Source organism: Capra hircus, chromosome 8, assembly GCF_001704415.2.
Source record: "Capra hircus breed San Clemente chromosome 8, ASM170441v1, whole genome shotgun sequence".
NCBI classification, from domain to species: domain Eukaryota; kingdom Metazoa; phylum Chordata; class Mammalia; order Artiodactyla; family Bovidae; genus Capra; species Capra hircus.
In genome coordinates, this window is record NC_030815.1 from 10,838,365 (window position 1) to 10,853,933 (window position 15,569).

Consider the following 15,569-nt stretch of genomic DNA (forward strand, 5'->3'; position numbering starts at 1 on the left):
TGTAGATTGAGAACAGGGAGATAAACTGAGAAAATCCAGAGGAGCAAGAAATTACCTTAAAAACTCCTCTTGCCTGAGAAAATGATTGGAAAGCTACCCTAGTAAGGGGGTTGGGGTGGCTAACCTTTAAATTCCTGACAATAATTAATCTACACCATGGCAGGACAGGTGAAGAGACTGCCTGTGTAAAATGAAACGCATATTGGAAGATGAATTATTTCAGGACAGTGAGTTTGAGCAGTTGCTGAACTTTTCCATGATTTAAAGTGATTTTAAATTGTTTCTAACTCCTTCATGAGCAGATAAAACTTTTGATGAAAGTGACTTTGATGATGACGCATACTATGCAGCTTTGGGAACTAGGCCACCTGTTAATATGGAGGAACTGGATGAAACATACCAGAAAGTAATTGAGCTCTTCTCCGTATGCACTAATGAAGATCCTAAAGACCGTCCTTCTGCTGCGTGCATTGTTGAGGCTTTAGAAGTGGATGTCCTGTGATCACCTCATACCCATGACTGCTGGAGCCTCAAGTATGGCTCATGTATATAGTTGTTCTCTTTACCATGATACATTTATGTAGTTATTATGATGATCCATAATTATTAGATGGAAGTGGCCTATTTTAGGACCACAGATAGCACCTTATTAACATTTGAACAACTGTTTCTATTATAAAGGTAGTTCATGTATGCTTATGTTAATAAGTATTAGAAATTATAGAGGGTTTTCTATAAAGTTTAAGAAACTACTAAAAAATTTGAACTTGTTTATATAGATTAAAAATAGTGCTGTAAAAACAGATGTCTAACATTAATTTGGGCTGAGTGACTTTTATTGATGATCTTTCTCAGATGTTCTCTATTTTAATGGATCTACTGAAATTAGCACTTTGTGTGTTACAAAATAAGTCTATATGTGCTTACCTCTTAAAACCTTTTGCTGGCCTTTCTTGGTTGACCTGCTTATAGGGTCACTGAGATCAGAGACCTGGGATATGGCTCGCAAGAGGAGTTCCCTGGGTATATCCAAACATTTTTGGTTAAGGCTTGTTTTGTTCCAGAGCTTTGGTTTTTGCTTTAATTTATTGAGTGAATTTTCTGTACTGGTATCTTTAATATTTTTATTTACTAATCTATATCTTAAGCATATCATAGTATTGGTGTAAATAAAACTCTAATAGGACAACATAAAATAAAGGACATGTCAGTTACCCGAAGGTGCGTTATCCTATTTTGTACTCCATTGTATTGAGTGTTGTCCTTAAACTTATTGAGTGTGAGTATTGTCATTAAACTTATTGAGTGAAAGTTAGCAGGTTTTTTCCTCTTTCTTGGCTTTATTTTGTTAATCTGTAAAATGAGAGTGATTTGAATCCTAATTTTCTATCTGTGAGCCACATCTCCCTGGGATTTTTCAAGTACTGAATTGTGCTTGTGAATCTACTGAACCAGGGTAAAAATTACTGTGATGTGGGGGATCTTAGATTAAGAACCACTGCACTCTGGGCTTTAAGCAATTCTGGAATTCAACAGAAGGTTCCTTTTAGTATGAGATTGTACCAAGCAATACTATACAGATCATTAATGGCTTATCTTCTGTTAAAAGATCATTAAAGTGTCAAGAAAGTGAATGGAAAACTATGTATAAAAAGCATGCTGCTGAAGTTGTGCTTATATGTTATAGTCCTAAGAATCTAGGAAAAACTAAGATTCCTTTGCAATAGCAAATAAATGAGCAGAAATTTTAAAGCAAAACCTATCATAGAAAATAGAAAACAAGCATAATAGGGTCAACAATGCCAAAAGTTGGGTTTTTTAAAATCTGAAAGATTGATAAGCCCCTGTCAGGTCTCATCTAGAGAGCAAAAAAGACATGTCAAGATGGAAACATCACTGCAGATCCTGTACATACCCAATCTCATTCATAAACATCTGAAAAATCCCAAACAAACCCAAACTGATAATATAAAAGGGAAAAACTTCATCACGACCAAGTTGGATCTATTTCAGGAAGGCTAGGTTGGTTTAACATTTAAACAACCATATTGCTATAAGAAAAATCAAAGGATGGAATACAAATTTTGATAAAGTTCAGAATCTCTTCAAGATGTTTAAAGGAGTCTTAGAAACCTGGAGACAGAAAGGAACTTCTTAATATAAGGAAAGGGTCCATATCTAACAAAATCTATAGTAAACATCATTTTACACTAGCTATGGATTGGAAGTGAACATTCCACTGAAAGTCATATGTTGACATCAAATCCCCAATGTGTTTGTATCTGGAAGTGGGGCCTTTGGAAGGTGACTGCAAGAGGGTGAAGCCCTCACAAATGGGATTAGTGCCCCTATAAAAAAGATGTGAAATAAAATTTGTATTTTACGGCAAGACAAAAACAAAAACAACGTTCTCTGCTCTTAGGCTTCCTCTCTGTTCCCCTATGCACTATGTACCTGCATTATGCATTAACCAAACCTCTCCATCAGCAGAAATACCTGCCAAGACATAGATGGCTAACAGGCACATGAAAAGGTGCTCAACATCCCTAATTAGAGAAACTCAAAACTACAATAAGGTATCATCTCATACAGTTCAGAATGGCTATCATCAAAAATCTACAAATAATGTTCAATAATTACATAAATGCATAAATAATACAAACTGCATAAGTAAGAAATGCATCAATAACTACAAATAAAGGGAGAGGGTGTGGACAAAAGGGAGCCCTCCTGCAATAGGTGGGAATATAAATTGGTGCAGCCACTATGGAGAACAGTATGGAAATTCTTTAAAAGATTTACCACCTGATCCAGCAATCTCATACCTAGGCATATATCCAGAGAGGACAAAAACTACTTAAAAACAAGTACCCTAGTGGTCACTGCAGCACTATTTACAATAGTGAAGACATGGAAGCAACATAGATGTCCATCAACAAATGAATGGATAAAGTATACATATATCATGGTATATATTCATATATATGAATATTAGCCATAAAAAACTGAAATAATGCCATTGGCAGCAACATGGATGGACCTAGAGATATCATACTATGTCAAAGAAGGAAAAATATATCACTTATATGTGGAATCCTAAAAATGAAACAAGTGAACTTTAAAAAACAAAAACAGACTTACACAAAATACAGATTTATAGTTACCAATGGGGAAAGGAAGGGGGATAAGTAAATATGAAGTAACAGATACATACTCCTATATACGAAATAGATAACCAACAAGGACTACTATAAAACACAGGGAACTATATTCAATGTCTTGTAGTCTATAATGGAAAAGGATCTGAAAAAGAAATATACAACTGAATCACTTTGCTATATACCTGAAACACTGTAAATAAAGTATGGGAAAGTTGCTCAGTTGTGTCTCTTTGTGACCCCATTAACTATACAGTCCATGGAATTCTACAGGCCAGAATACTGGAAGTGGGTAGCCTTTCCCTTCTCCACAGATCTTCCCAACCCAGGAATCAAACCCAGGTCTCCCACATTGCGGGCAGATTCTTTACCAGCTGAGCCACAAGGGAAGCCCAAAATCAAGTATACTTCAGTAAAATAAATAAAATGAGAAGAAAGATTTAATAAAAAGTAAGAGCTAACACCCAAAAAAGATGTCCTTTCCATTACAGGGGACTGGAATGCAAAAGTAGAAAGTCAAGAAACACCTGGAGTAACAGGCAAATTTGGCCTTGGAATACAGAATGAAGCAGGGCAAAGGCTAATAGAGTTTTGCCAAGAGAACGCACTGGTCATAGCAAACACTCTCTTCCAACAACACAAGAGAAGACTCTACACATGGACATCACCAGATGTTCAACACCAAAATCAGACTGATTATATTTTTTGCAGCTAAAGATGGAGAAGCTCTATACAGTCAGCAAAAACAAGACTGGGAGCTGACGGTGGCTCAGATCATGAGCTCCTTATTGCCAAATTCAGACTTAAATTGAAGAAAGTAGGGAAAACCACTAGACCATTCAGGTATGACCTAAATCAAATCCCTTATGATTATCCAGTGGAAGTGAGAAATAGATTTAAGGGACTAGATCTGATAGAGTGCCTGATGAACTATGAATGGAGGTTCATGACATTGTACAGGAGACAGGGATCAAGACCATCCTCAAGAAAAAGAAATGCAAGAAAGCAAAATGGCTGGCTGAGGAGGCTTTACAAATAGCTGTGAAAAGAGAAGTGAAAAACGAAGGAGGAAAGGAAAGATATAAGCATCTGAAGGCAGAGTTCAAAGAATAGCAAGGAGAGATAAGAAAGCCTTCCTCAGCGAACAATGCAAAGAAATAGAGGAAAACAGAATGGGAAAGACGAGATCTCTTCAAGAAAATTAGAGATACCAAGGGAACATTTCGTGCAAAGATGGGCTCGATAAAGGACAGAAATGGTATGAACCTAACAGAAGCAGAAGACATTAAGAGGCTGCAAGAATACACAGAAGAACTGTACAAAAAAGATTTTCACGACCCAGATAATCACAATGGTGTGATCACTCACCTAGAGCCAGACATCCTGGAATGTGAAGTCAAGTGGGCCTTAGAAAGCATCACTATGAACAAAGCTCGTGGAGGTGATGGAATCCCAGTTGAGCTATTTCAAATCCTGAAATATGATGCTACGAAAGTGCTGCACTCAATATGCCAGCAAATTTGGGAAACTCAGCAGTGGCCACAGGACTGGAAAAGGTCAGTTTTCATTCCAATTCCAAAGAAAGGCAATGACAAAGAATGCTCAAACTACTGCACAATTGCACTCATCTCACATGCTAGTAAAGTTATGCTCAAAATTCTCCAAGCCAGGCTTTAGCAATATGTGAACCGTGAACGTCCAGATGTTCAAGCTGGTTTTAGAAAAGGCAGAGGAACCAGAGATCAAATTGCCAACATCCTCTGGATCATCAAAAAAGCAAGAGAGTTCCAGAAAAACATCTATTTCTGCTTTATTGACTATGCCAAAGCCTTTGACTGTGTGGATCACAATAAACTGTGGAAAATTCTGAGAGATGGGAATACCAGACCACCTGACCTGCCTCTTGATAAAGTTATATGCAGGTCAGGAAGCAACAGTTAGAACTGGACATGGAACAACAGACTGATTCCAAATAGGAAAAGGAGTACATCAAGGCTGTATATTTTCACCTTGCTTATTTAACTTATATGCAGAGTATATCATGCGGAATGCCAGGCTGGATGAAGCCCAAGCTGGAATTGAGATTGCCGGGAGAAATATCAATAACCCCAGATATGCAGATGACACCACCCTTATGTCAAAAAGTGAAGAGGAACTAAAAAGCCCCTGTTAAAAGTGAAAGAGGAGAGTGAAAAAGTTGGCTTAAAGCTCAACATTCAGAAAACAAAGATCATGGCATCTGGTCCCATCACTTCATGAGAAATAGATGGGGAAACAGTGGAAATGGTAGCTGACTTTATTTTGGGGGGCTCCAAAATCACTGCAGATGGTGACTGCAGCCATGAAATTAAAAGACGCTTACTTCTTGGAAGAAAAGTTATGATCAACCTAGATAGCATATTCAAAAGCAGAGACATTACTTTGCTAACAAAGGTCTGTCTAGTCAAGGCTATGGTTTTTCCAGTGGTCATGTATGGATGTGAGAGTTGGACTGTGTAGAAAGCTGAGCACCAAAGAATTGATGCTTTTGAACTGTAATGCTGGAGAAGTCTTGAGAGTCCCTTGGACTGCAAGGAGATCCAACCAGTCCATTCTAAACGAGATCAGTCCTGGATGTGCATTGGAAGGACTGATGTTAAAGCTGAAACTCCAGTACTTTTGGCACCTCATGCGAAGAGTTGACTCACTGGAAAAGACCCTGATGCTGGGAGGGATTGGGGGCAGGAGGAGAAGGGGACGACAGAGGATGAGATGGCTGGATGGCATCGTCGACTTGATGGACGTGAGTTTGAATCAACTCTGGGAGTTGGTGATGGACAGGGAGGCCTGGAGTGCTGCGATTCATGGGGTCGCAAAGAGTTGGACACGACTGAGTGACTGACTGAACTGACTGAATGATGTTATCAATATGTAGATTATTTTAGAATTTTTTTCATATAATTTTGTGTGACAAAAATAAAATTTATTGTGGAAACAAATTTCTAATCAAAATAAAATCACTATTAAAGAAATAAAGTTGCAAGATTAGAAGGGGGAGCTCTCATGCATGCCCTATGAAGACAGCAGAGCCCAACAAGCAGTGGACTTTCTCACCTGGCAACAGCTCAGCCAATGAGACATGGTCACAACTCACCCAATGCTAAGTGCAGTCCTCCCTTAGCTAAGGGAGGACTGTTGCCCTCCCAACTTCCTCTTTCTCTCTTTTAAGAGTTTTCTCCATGTTTTTGCTGAGGACTCGAACATGGTCAATATGGCTGCAGACCCTGAAGTGTAATTCTTTGCTGATGTTGAATAAACTCATTTTCGCTAGAAAGCTAAGTGGCAGTCTATATGTTTTAGGTCAACAGCTGCTAAAAGTATCTGTGCAGTTTGTTGTGTAGATATAATTTTTTTATAAAGAACATGTACTATTTTTACAACCACAAACTAAAATGAAAATCAGTACATTCAACTAAATAAGAGACTAGAAAAATAATACAGAAAAGAATTTTAATTGATTCATCATAAAGGTATTGAGCAAAATAATGTTAATAAAGTTTTAAAATAAAATATTTCTGACAATTTTTAAACAGCAGTACAGAAACTAGCATTAAAATGTTTGGAAAATTTACACACATTTCAACACTTTCACAGTCTTTTTAGAAACCAAGCTTTAAAATTTTAGAACTATTAACTTAGAGGCAAATAAAAGAGTGTAGAGGAACAGATTCTACAGTTACGATCTGGACACTACTTCCCTAGAGTCTTACTGCCAGAATGAAGCTACATGACTTTATTATAATAAAAAAAGCTGAATAATTATTTGTTTTTCAAAGTAAGTATCCATGAATTATATTAGAAAAATGTATCCATATTTAGGTATATTTACATAAAGTCATCATGTTCTGTGGCCCATCAGCCTAGACATATTTATTAACCTTGGTTCTGTTAAATTTTAAATCTGTTAGATTTAAAATCTAACCATATGAATCATCTAATCCAACTGGGTATCCATTTTGTTAGACACCAATCACCAGTAATAAGTTCACTAAAGAAAAGTAGCACAAACACCAAAAATTAATGAAATGACAATAGTGCAATTACAAAGTTTAATTTTAATTATTTCTGAAGTGTGCTTTCTGAATAATGATTTTTAAAATGAAAAAATATTTAGCTATAAATTCTGTTCTATACAAAAGAACATGGAAATCTTATTCCTTACATCTTTCCCTGGTACAAATTGGGAATTCAGAATACTTTAACTATACTCAAACTGAGTTGCTACAGCCAAGAACCTATAAAATGAGAATTTTGTGTATAAAGTCAGGAGTTACTTTTAAAAAATGGGGATGGAAATTTGCCTATCTTTAAACTTTCTGATCAGGCATGAAGTAATTCTGGCCTCAAAGTGTACTTTATAAATAACTGGTCAAATTTCTGTGAAAAACCAATGTTCTTACACAGAAGAGAAATAATTTTCCAGCTATAGCTCCAAAGTTTCATAATTAAGGATTCAGAGTCCTAGTCAGTATACATTAAAGATTTTTCCTTTCTTTGTATCCCTGGATACTTGCTATTTGTTAAATAGTTTGTATTTTATGATAATAGGCTGTCAGAACTCATTCACACAGTAATTGTTCTATAGTTGAAATTGGTTTCAACTATTAAAATTATATACAAGGAAATTAGGTGTGTTGCAGTACTTGGTTGCAAATAACTTGCCATCTGGTGTTGGGTCAGAAAATGCTATTTCATTAGTGCTGAGAAAACAGCCAAACATGAAGCAATTCCTAAAAAGAGAGGAAAAGACAATTTAACAATGGAACCAACTTTAAATTTTGATTAAACATGAGCACAATATTTTAAAGCAATCTAGTTAAAAAAAACTTCAATCTCTTTGTATTTCAGTCACTAAGTCGTGTCTAACTTCTTTGCGACCCCATGGACTGTAGCCCTCCATGCTCCTCTGTCCATGGGATTTCCCAGGCAATCCTGGAGTGGATTCACATTTCCTACTCCAGGGGATCTTCCTGACCCAGGTATCAACCTCCTGTCTCCTGCATTGGCAGGAATGAGTTAAAAAAAAAAACCAAAAACCCACTGAGTCACCTGGGAAGCCCCTCAATCTTTTTAAATATTCTTAGTTAAAATCATTTTATTAAATGGTAAAATGACTCAATGTCTTATATTTTAGGGGGTGGAAGTTTAATGGTATCATTTCACAGGTGAGAAAACTAAGGCCCATAAAAAGTTCTGCTGAGAGGCAAAGAGAACCATATAAACCATCCAGTTGACTCTAGGTGATCCATGGTAATAATAAGCCACTGATATGAAAAAGTATTGCTAATTAAAAGCCACTGCTGCTGCTGCTGCTAAGTCGCTTCGGTCGTGTCCGACTCTGTGTGACCCCATAGACGGCAGCCCACCAGGCTCCCCCATCCCTGGGATTCTCTAGGCAAGAATACTGGAGTGGGTTGCCATTTCCTTCCCCAATGCATGAAAGTGGAAAGTCAAAGTGAAGTCGCTCAGTTGTGTCCGACTCTTAGCGACCCCATGGACTGCAGCCTACCAGGCTCCTCCGTCCATGGGATTTTCCAGGCAAGAGTACTGGAGTGGGGTGCCAATGCCTTCTCCAATTAAAAGCCACAGATAATTACAAAAAAAAAACACCAACAATTTTAACCAATAACTATCTTCTTTTTAACTATATCACACAATCAGAGCTTTAAGAAGGCAAAACCTAATTTTGCCTTTTGACTACATTTTGACTACAACTCTCCTTGATCCAGCTCAACTGGGATTAAAGGCAATAAACTGAAATAGCTGAAAGAATCCAACAAAACTGAAGGGTATTCTATGAAACAACTGGCCTTAGTCTTCAAATGCGTCTAGGTCCTAAAAGACAAAGAAAGGCTAAATAACTTACAGGTTAAGGAAGATGAAGACTAAAGAGATTATGACTAAAAGCAATATGTAATCCTGAAGAGGAAAAAAAAAGCTATGAAGGGCATTTGAGACAAATAACAAAACTGAAATATGGACTATACATTAGATATTAAATATCCCAAATTTGGTAACTGAGCTGTTCTTATGTATGAGAATATACTTGAACATACTGAAGTACTAAGGGGGTAAAGAGGCATATTATATGTAACTTAATTTAAAATAATTCAGGAAGAAAATAAAAAAGAATCTGGACAAAGATACTGAGGGTGTTCTTTTTACTTTTCTTCCTATTCTTTCATATGTGAAATTACTTCAAAATAAAAAAGAATTGGATTCAATGAGAAGACATCAGCTTCAAGTATACTTACTATATATAATTGAATAAAAGCGTATTGCTATATATACTAGACTCCAAAGCAAAATATTGATTAAGCAGTTCTCTGTGTCTTCATGAACGATGGTATGAGCTACAGAAAGAGGATTATTAGATCTGTGGCTGAGTCCTAACTCTCCTTTTACTATCTCCATCACTGTAACCTGTACTAATAATCCTATCTGAGCCTCAGCTGCTTGTGATGCAAAACAATTAGGAATAATACTGTTCACTTGGGAGGATTTAAAACATACACTGCCTGTAGAGAAAGATGATTAGGCTCCTCATATACAGGAAAGCTGCCAATTATGTTACCTGTATCTCCAACCCAAGAGTGTGAGAAGATATGTTCTCAAATGATTGTTTTATATTTCTCCTTTACAACTTTATTCTTATCACTGCTTACAATCTATTGCCTTAGTATTCAAAGTATTACCTACATACCAGTAACATTCAGCATCAGCCAAGAGCTTGTTAGAAATGCAGCATCTCAGGCCCACCCCAATCTACTGAATCACACCTGCATTTGAGCAAGATCCCCAAGTTGTTCACAGGCACTTTCACATTTGAGAAGCACTGGACTATTGCCTGGAAGAACCAGGTTGAATACTGGTATTCTCCATGGCCTTCCCTGGTGGCTCAGATGGTTGTGTTCCTGCAGTGCAGGAAACCTGGGTTCAATCCCTGGGTTGGGAAGATCCCCTGGAGAAGGGAATGGCTAACCCAGTCCAGTATTCTTGCCTGGAGAATCCCATGGACAGAGGAGTCTGGCGGGCTCCATAGGGTCGTTAAGAGTTGGACAAAACTGAGTGGCACACACACACTCTCTCTCTCTCTCTCCACACACACGCTCTCTCTCTCTACACACACACACACACACACACACACACACACACACACACACACACACACTCTCTCTCTCTCTCTCCACACACACGCTCTCTCTCTCTACACACACACACACACACACACACACACACACACACTCTCTCTCTCTCTCTCCACACACACGCTCTCTCTCTCTCCACACACACACACACACACACACACACACACACACACTCTCTCTCTCTCTCTCTCTCTCTCTCTACACACACACTTTCTCTCTCCCCCCATACCAAATCTATGTATCTCAATAAAAAATAAAGAAAATGGAGGTTATTTCACCATTAACTACAAACAAAAATCTTCACAGACACCAACTTTTCTCACTGCTCCCCTTTTAAAGAATGTGTGGGTGAGAGGTCTCTTATATATGTTAGATATACTAGACTTTTACTCATTAGATAAATGATTTGTAAATAACTACTCTCTGGGTTGTCTTGCTAATTCACTTTTACATTTAGTTACATTTGTGTTATAGTAAGTCTCTATTAATCATCTAGTCACACATCAATAAACATACAATTTCTACAATTCTTTTTAAAACCTCTCTTTGTTTTTATAGGTTATATTAATTTAAATTAATTTTACATTTGTTGAATCTAATAAAAAGTTGGACTTGTATTTTCCATTTGTTTGCCTTCTTTTTCATTTCCTACCAACTTATCTTTATCTTATTAATGTGTTGGTCTATAACAAAATCCAGTCTTTGACTACAGGTAGTTTGAAAAGCACTGGTCTAGAATATTTCACACTTGGAATACTGTGTGCAAAATTGAGTATGCCTAGTAGTTTTTTTTCTTTTCCGTGTCAGCACTGCCTCAGCCTGACTTTGGTAGTATTTACAGACCAACATCTTTCCCTCTGGCTCATGAGCCAGGAAAGCTTCTGGAGAGCTTACCTGGGTCTAAGCACTTTTACTTCTTACCTGAGCGTGTCTACCAGGCGTCGCGCAATGCGCTTTCTTCTTTTCAGTCTGAAGACCCAGATTCTACTTATCCCACACACTGCAGGTTCCGGTACATCTGAACATTGCCAAGCCCTCTGACATTCTTTAGAGCTTGGGGTTTCTGGGCCAGTTGGTTCAGACATGACACGAAAGGCCTGCAGTGATGCACAGAGGCATTAACATAATGGTACAGCTGAGTTCACATTTCATTTTAAACAAAACTTAAGAATCTAAAATAAATCTTATTCCACCTTCACAAAAGTGTGTAAGTTCTTTGCTATTTCTTGAATTCTTGCCCAATTATATTCACTTAATGCAGAAAAATGATAGTGGTGTTGAGATATTCCCATATACTAGTGTATTATACCAATGTGAAACTTCCTTCTTCTATTGATTTAAAAAAATAATAAAATTCAGACTCTTAATAAAGCACATAAGCTTCTCCCATTCTTTGCATCCTAAAGTGTATATATGATATCCTGAAAAAATTAATAACACTAAAGGCTCTTGCATATCAATTATGAAATTGGTATTTTAAGTTTTTTTAATCCTTATTTTGAAATAATCGTAGATTCAGAGGAAGTTGACAAATGGCACAGACAGGACGTGTATGCTTCACCCTATTTCCCCCAATGGTTACATCTTCCATAATTGTAGTACAATACCAAAACTGAGAAATTAACATGGGAACAATGTGGGTGGGACAGTTCTGTGATAATTCATTGTATCTGAATATTGATTTAACCATCACTACAACCAAAATATAAAGCTACTGCATTATCATGAAGCTCTTCCTCTTGCTACCTCTCTATAATCACACCCATTTTCTCCCCTCCACCACTGCTAAGCTGTGCAACCACAATCTGTTCTCTGTCTCTAAAATTCTGATATTTTGCTGCTGCTGCTGCTGCTGCGTCGCTTCAGTTGTGTCCGACTCTGTGCGACCCCATAGATGGTAGCCACCCAGGCTCCCCCATCCCTGGGATTCTCCAGGTAAGAACACTGGAGTGGGTTGCCATTTCCTTCTCCAATGCATGAAAGTGAAAAGTGAAAGTGAAGTCACTGAATCGTGTCCAACTCTCAGTGACCCCATGGACTGCAGCACACCAGGCTCCTCTGTCCATGGGATTTTCCAGGCAAGAGGACTGAAATGGGGTGCCATTGCCTTCTCCTCAAGAATATCATATAAATGGACTCATACAGCACGTGACCTTTTGAGAATGGATCTTTTTCACTCAGCAATATGCTCCTGATAACCTGTCCAAGTTGTTGCATGTATCAAGTTTGTTCCTTTTCATTGCCAAGTAATATTCCACTGTACGGATATACCAGTGTTTAATCACTCACTTACTGAAGGACACTTAGGTTGTTTCCAGCTATTGGCTATTACAAATAAAGCTGTTATAAACATTCAGCTATGCGTTTTTGTGTAGACATAAGTTTTCATTTCTGGAATAAATGCCCAGGACTATGATTGCTGAGTCATATGGTAAATGTATAATTAATTTTTTAAGAAACTGCCAAGCTGTTCCCAGTGTCTGTAATATTTTACATTCCTTCCAACAATGAATGAAAAAAACCTCCTTTCCCTGCACCCACACCAGCACTTGCTATTGTCACTGTTTTACACTGTAGCTGTTCTTAGGTGTATGTGAACTTTAACTTCCGTCAAGAACACTTTGCTTCTGAAATGAGAATGAACAGAAGAGTACATGTACCAGTCAGTTGGCTATACAGATATTCCTCAACTTACAGTTACATCCTGATAAACATAGGTTATAAGCTGAAAACATTGTACCTTGAAAAGGAGTGCATTTAATACACCTAACCTGTGAAACCTCATAGTTTAGCCTGTTGCTGCTGCTGCTAAGTCGCTCAGTCATGTCTGACTCTGTGCAACCCCATAGAGGGCAGCCCGCCAGGCTCCCCTGTCCCTGGGATTCTCCAGGCAAGAACATTGGAGTGGGTTGCCATTTCCTTCTCCAATGCATGAAAGTGAAAAGTCAAAGTGAAGTCACTCAGTTGTGTCTGACTCTTAGCGACCCCATGGACTGCAGCCTACCAGGCTCCTCTGCCCATGGGATTTGGTTTAGACTAGCTTACCTTAAATATGCTAAGAGTGCTTACATTAGACTACAGTTTGGCAAAATCATCGAACACAAAGCCTAATTTATAATAAAGTGCTGGAACTTCCCTGGTGGTCCACTGTCTGAGACTCTGAGCTGCCAATGTAGGGGGCCTGGGCTGGATCCCTGGTCAGGGAACTAGATCCCAGATGCTACAACTCTCAGCTGTAGCATCAACTGTACAACTCTCACATCATGCACTAAAGATTCCTCATGCGACAACTAAGAGCTGGCACAGCCAAATAAATATCAAATTGATAATTTTAAAAAAGGAATAAAAAGCGCTGAATATCTCATGTAATTTACTGGATACTGTACTAAAAATGAAAAACAAAATGGCTGTATGCAGAGAACAGTTGTTAAGTATACTGTTTGTTTACCCTTATGATTGCCTAGTAGACTAGAGCTGCCATTCTCTGCTGCTGCCCAGCATCACAAAAGTGCATATGGCTAGCCCTGGAAAATATGAAAACTTGAAGAAGTTTCTGCTGAATGTCTATGGTTTTCACACCATTGCAGAATTGAAAAGTTGTAAATCAGAGACAATCTGTATTGCCCATTATCACTACATAAACAGTGCACTTAAGACCAAAGAAAGAAAAGGGCCAAATTGATTACTTTTACAGACCATAATACAAACCAACTGCTTTTCTTTCTCTACTCATATATATGTATGAGATGAAAAGCAGAAAAAAACAAAAAAGGAAAATAAGAGAAAGATGGTAGAAATGAAGGGGGAACAGGGAAAAGGGAGGCATCTATAAAAATGAGTAAGACCAATTTATGCTAGCATCATTTCAAGGTGTCTTAAAACAAGTATGTATTTTTAAAAGTAAAGGAACATAAGTGTGGGATATTATAGTCAGGTTAAAAGAACACATTTGAGCTATAATTCTCTCTAGCTTAAGACTACCCTGTAAGCTCCTTGAAGGGCAAAAACTAGTATCTCTATTTGAGAACAAGGGTTGGCAAACTTTTTCTGTTTGGGACCAGACTGTAAATACTTTAGGCTCTTTGGCCCATGTGGTCTCTGTTGCACCTACTCAACCCTGCCACTGTTGCACAAAAGCAACCATAGATAATATGAAGAGGAATGAGCATGGCTCTGGGGCAATAAAAGTTTATTTACAAAAAAGAGGAAGGCCACACTTAGACCATGGGTTATTATTTGTTAGCTCCTCTGCCAGAACACTGCTAATTAGTGTCCAAAGTAGATTCTAATTATGGGACAAGTAACAACAACTTTCCAATTTCCTGTTGATGGGTGGGGCTGTGTTCTCTCCCTGTTGTTTGACCTGACCCCAAACTATGGTGGAGGTAAGGAAGATAATGGCGACCTCCTTCAAAAGGTCCTAGGTAAGCACTGCTGCACTCAGTGCCCCCAACTCTGCAGGAGACCACCACCAACCCAGCCTCTGCCGGAGACTCCTGGACACTTACAGGCAAGTCTGGGTCAGTCTCTTACGGGGTCACTGCTCCTTTCCCTTGGATCCTGGTGCACACAAGGTTTTGTGCAAACAAGTTTGTTTGCCCAGTCCTGTTTAAGTTCTGTAATCAAATCCCACTGGTCTCCAAAGTCAAAATCCCTGGGGCTTCTCATTCCCTTTGCTAGATCCCCAGGTTGGGCAATCTGTTGTGGGTCCTAGAACTCAACAGTGCGAGAATTTCTTTGGTGTAATTGTTCTGCAGCGTGTGGGGCGTCTGCTCAGTGGCTCTCTGGTGGGGTTAATGGCGACCTCCTCCAAGAGGGCTTACGCCACAGGCTGTGTGACCCAGGTCTGCTGCATGCAGAGCCCCTGCCACTGTGGCAAGCCACTGCTGGCCCGTACCTCCACAGTAGACACAAACACTCTTAAGGGCAGGTCTGGCTCAGTCTCTGTGGGGTCTCTGGATCCTGGTGCGCACAAGGTTTTGTTTGAGCCTTCCAAGGGTCTCTGGTGAGTATGGAGTTTGCTTCTAAACACGATTTCACCCCTTCTACCGTCTTGCTGGGGCTTTTCGTTTGCCCTTGGACACGGGGTATCCTTTTTTGGTGGGATCCAACCAAAAAATGTCGATGCTTGTTCAGCAGCGAGTTGTAATTTTGGAGTTCTCGCAGAGAAGATGAGCACATGTCCTTCTATTTTCCCATCTTTACTAAGCATGGCCCCACCCAT

At 38.7% G+C, this 15,569-nt stretch overlaps 2 protein-coding genes across 2 annotated transcripts in view; one reads left to right on the plus strand and one right to left on the minus strand.

Annotated features, from left to right (window-relative positions):
- Positions 1–1,315, plus strand: part of PBK (PDZ binding kinase) — a 30,153-nt gene extending 28,838 nt beyond the window's left edge. The window contains exon 8 of the mRNA XM_005683557.2: positions 303–1,315. Coding sequence (XP_005683614.2) covers positions 303–502 — 200 coding nt within the window. The 3' untranslated portion in view covers positions 503–1,315. The remainder of the gene's footprint in view (positions 1–302) is intronic.
- ESCO2 (establishment of sister chromatid cohesion N-acetyltransferase 2) overlaps positions 6,631–15,569 on the minus strand; it is a 28,229-nt gene continuing 19,290 nt past the window's right edge. The window contains exons 10-11 of the mRNA XM_005683558.3: positions 11,267–11,442; positions 6,631–7,927 (exon numbers count right to left, since the gene is read on the minus strand). Coding sequence (XP_005683615.2) covers positions 7,795–7,927; positions 11,267–11,442 — 309 coding nt within the window. The 3' untranslated portion in view covers positions 6,631–7,794. The remainder of the gene's footprint in view (positions 7,928–11,266; positions 11,443–15,569) is intronic.